The sequence below is a fragment of the Lissotriton helveticus genome, chromosome 7, assembly GCF_964261635.1.
Source record: "Lissotriton helveticus chromosome 7, aLisHel1.1, whole genome shotgun sequence".
Lineage (NCBI taxonomy): Eukaryota > Metazoa > Chordata > Amphibia > Caudata > Salamandridae > Lissotriton > Lissotriton helveticus.
The window spans coordinates 1,913,628,182-1,913,632,023 of record NC_136068.1 but is presented as its reverse complement, the minus strand read 5'-3'; the positions used below and the strand labels follow the sequence as shown (position 1 = coordinate 1,913,632,023).

Here is a 3,842-nt window from a genome sequence, read left to right as displayed (position 1 = left end):
GAGCATGGTTGATTGGGAGGCCAGCAGGGTACATCCAAGCAGGCACACATCAACGGGATACACTCAGGAATCCTCCCTGGACCCTCCCTCAGGTCTCCATCACTGATCTGGGTGTGTGAGAATGATGTTGCAGTTCTCCTTTGCTCCTACAGTTTCAGAACTTGGTGAGGGCAACCCTGGGGCCACCTGTCTCAGGAGCACCTAAATGTTCACCTGAATGCCATGGATAGCAGAAGTGACATCATGCGCTTTTTACCCTGAATGACATCACATGAAGTGACAGCATATGACATTTAATCTTATGACATGACAGTACATGACAGCCTCTGAGTGTTTGCCATGATAAATTCACAGCAAGTGACATCAAAGTGGATGGAAAATGATAACAAGAACACATTAGATACTCCAATAAAAAATAGTCCAAGTCCTGTTGAAAGTGCTCCATGTTTATTGCCAGACTCAAACAGGGTCCTCAGATATAGGTCAGTACGGAAATGAAATGATGTGAAGACTTTGTTCAAACGTCTTATAATAGGGCTTGTAGCCCTTCAATAATTTGTGCAACCGCTCTTTACATGAAAATGCATATAAGTGTCGGCAGCTCATTATGTGACAAAAGGGTCCCTTAAAGAACCAGTTAAATATTTTGAAGTTGGCTGGCTTTCACTCCTCGAAGAACAGTATTGAGAGGGTGAGCTCCTAGTGTCCGCAGCGACTCGTGACTGAATATCATTGCTGATGGGAACTGTCAAAGGGATAATAACAGGCAGGAGTATGGAGGGGACAGCAGCATATTTCTTCCTGATCTCTCATCAATATTTGGCTCCCTTACTGGTTCACTAAGGGGGTCAGTGGGGCACTAAATGTCCATTTACATGACAAAAATGGAAGGGGGAGAACTCTGACCCAGGGACCCACTAAAGTGATTTCTATTAAGATTTCATCTCCTTGGGGAGCAGAACCAGTTGACCACCCCAATAATGTCCCCAGGAGAGCTGAATTTCTATTTGAGTTTAGCCAGAAATAAGGGCAAAGCCATCACTGAGGTAGATTAGATAGATAGTAGATGTAGATTTCAAATACCCTGGGAGGCAGATCAGGTGTATCCACAATTTTCCTGGTCTCAAGGGATTTGAAGCCCTCTTGCATGAGGATAACAAGGAGGTTTGATGGAAGTGTACCAAGTCAAGTTTTGCCTTTTTTGTTTCGTGAATATTGATCTTAAAGGTCACATTAATCAGTTCTTTTTTGACTGTGGTTCCTTATTTTGGGAGCATATTTCTTCTCAAACTCTTTCTCTGTACCCTTCTTTTGTATGATCCGTTTCGTAACTGAGGAATGCGAAACTCCACAGGTGTGACACCACAGGCCATAAAACAATGTAGTAAGTGACTGCTTCATTTACATTCATGAGTAAAAATCCATTAGTTATTTCCTATCGGCGTTTGCCCAGTTTTTTGTTGATAAGAAAAGACACATTAAATTTCAATAGTGCTTTACTTTTGGTATTAATGTTAAAAACAAACTCTTTTAAGACTTGGGGCATGACCGTAGATAAGAATACTTTCTATATGTACAGCATGAACTATTAAATTAATGAAGTGCAGTGTGTCTGCCTTAGTTTCCCTATAGCATTTTCAAAAGCACCTTTTACATCCTTGTTTCTCAAACTGTAAAGAATTGGATTCAACATTGGAATGACAACTGTATACATTACAGCAAAGAGCTTGTCTTTGTCCAATGAGTGACCAGATGTTGGTTTCATGTAAACACCGAGCTCAGTTCCATAGAACAAAACAACTGCAGTCAGATGAGAGGAACATGTGGAGAACAACTTCTGTCTCCCTGTGTTGGATGGAATTTTCATGATACTTGAGATGATTAGCACATAGGAAGTTATTGTTAAGATGAAAGGACCAAATCCTGCTATAATACCTACTCCGAAAGTTCCAATATTTATGAAATATGTGTCTGTACAGGATAGTTTAAGAAGAGCATTAAAATCACAAAAGAAATGATTGATTTCATTAGATGCACAGTAGGATAAATTTGATACCAAAACAACATGTGGTATAATGTCAAGAAAGCCTATTGTCCAGGATGTTGCAATCAATGAAATCATGGCTCTTGTATTCATGATAGATGTATATCTCAGGGGGTTGCAAATTGCAAGGTACCTGTCATAAGCCATGACCGACAGCAGGTAAAACTCTGTGCTGATAAAGGCAACACAAAGATAGAATTGAAGGATGCATGCAGAGAAATTGATGGATTTGTCAGATTTCTTCGCTTTCAGGCAGACCGCCAGCAGTTTTGGGATGGTGGCCGTTGTGAAACCAATATCTAGGAAAGATAAGTTCGTGAGAAAATAATACATGGGATTTTGAAGACGTTTGTCAATGCATATTAATGTTATAATGACAAGGTTTCCAAGAAGAGTGAATAAATACATGTGTAAGAACACAATGAAAATTGGAACTTGAAGCTGAGGATTTTGCGATAATCCCAAAATTAAAAATTCACTCAAGAGAGTCTGATTCGACTTTCCCATAATATCAGTGCAGTGTGTTGTTTTTCAATGAAAAAAGGAAGATCTGGGGAAAAAAGAAAACACAATATTATGAAAAGCAAAAGATATTGCAGCTGAATGAAAAAGCATGCATCTGGATAAATTGTTGCCATCTGTTTGTAGTGTATTAACAAGCAGTTGGAATGCAATAGATCTCACATTACTGAAAGTTTGAGCTATTAACGCTGCCAATAATAATGCAACGCCAATAGCTCAAACCTTCAGTCATTTGAGAATAATTGCATTGCAAATGTTAGTTTTTCTAATTATTTATTTTTTATGCAATTACGGCATCCACGCTTTAGCTTGAGATGTTTAAAGCTAAAGCGTGGGATCCACAATTGTAAGAAAAGTAAAGAAATTGAAAGGCCTGAAGCACATAGGAACCCAATGGCATTTCGAAATAAAAAGCATGATGTACTGGTCTATATGGTTCAGTATGTATTCTGTTTAGTATGGAGCTGGTAGTGAAACAAACTCAAATCTGTGACTGTGATGAGAGCAGCACAAACTTGATGTTGTGGCCATGCTATAATCAGATTAAGAGTGCCGACTCCAGCACCTTTTAAGAGAGCCACTAAGGAAGTGGGTTGAGAGTGCAGGACACACACAACAAAGAGGTCCTTACTCCTTTCCAGAGATGTGAAAAGAGATCACTCCAACTCCTGATAGGTAATGCCCCCAAAACTGACACCGTACAGATACACATAGACACACACCCGCACTGAACATGTACTGTCTAACTGTCAAAAGGAGGAGCATTTGGAGAGATGATTGACCAGGCCAATATGTCACCTGAGTGACCTCATGTTGAGAGGTCACGGGGGCGTTACAAACAGAGGAACTCGAATGAAAGTAAAATGTAACCTGATGCTACAGCTGTGGTCTCTCTCTCTTGCAGTATAGGAGATTGTTAGTACATAGGTGCTTAAAAGCAAGAGTTAGTTGAAAATATGCGTTTAGAAAATAATTGCAAGAGGAGTCTAATAGGGCAATTCAAGGGTACGATCGGAATGTTAAAAGGTGCAGCCAATTTTCAGGCTGGAACCGAAAAAGAGGAGGCTGTAGAGGCCAAAGGGTGTCCATTTATTTACCACTCGCTATAGCGTTACTGGGACAAAATGTATCTCCCTTTCTCACGCACTCTGCAGAAGCCAAATCTGGCCAACAGAGATACACTCCACAGCCATATGTTAGGGAGTTGCAAAGTTGCAGATATGGTCATAAAGCTGTAGCAATGACTATTTCTGCAGGGCAAACATGATTGAACTGT

The 3,842-nt window shown here is 40.1% G+C and overlaps 1 protein-coding gene across 1 annotated transcript; it reads right to left on the bottom strand.

Annotated features, from left to right (window-relative positions):
- Positions 1 to 1,588: 1,588 nt before the first annotated feature.
- LOC144769930 (olfactory receptor 5AR1-like) lies at positions 1,589 to 2,551 on the bottom strand. The gene has a single exon (XM_078654122.1). It carries the CDS (start codon positions 2,549 to 2,551, stop codon positions 1,589 to 1,591), a length of 963 nt encoding a protein of 320 aa, XP_078510248.1.
- Between the last annotated feature and the right edge of the window lie 1,291 nt (positions 2,552 to 3,842).

Excerpts from the sequence above, each read along its gene's own strand:
- LOC144769930 (XM_078654122.1), bottom strand. The coding sequence starts at position 2,551 with ATGGGAAAGTCGAATCAGACTCTCTTGAGTGAATTTTTAATTTTGGGA.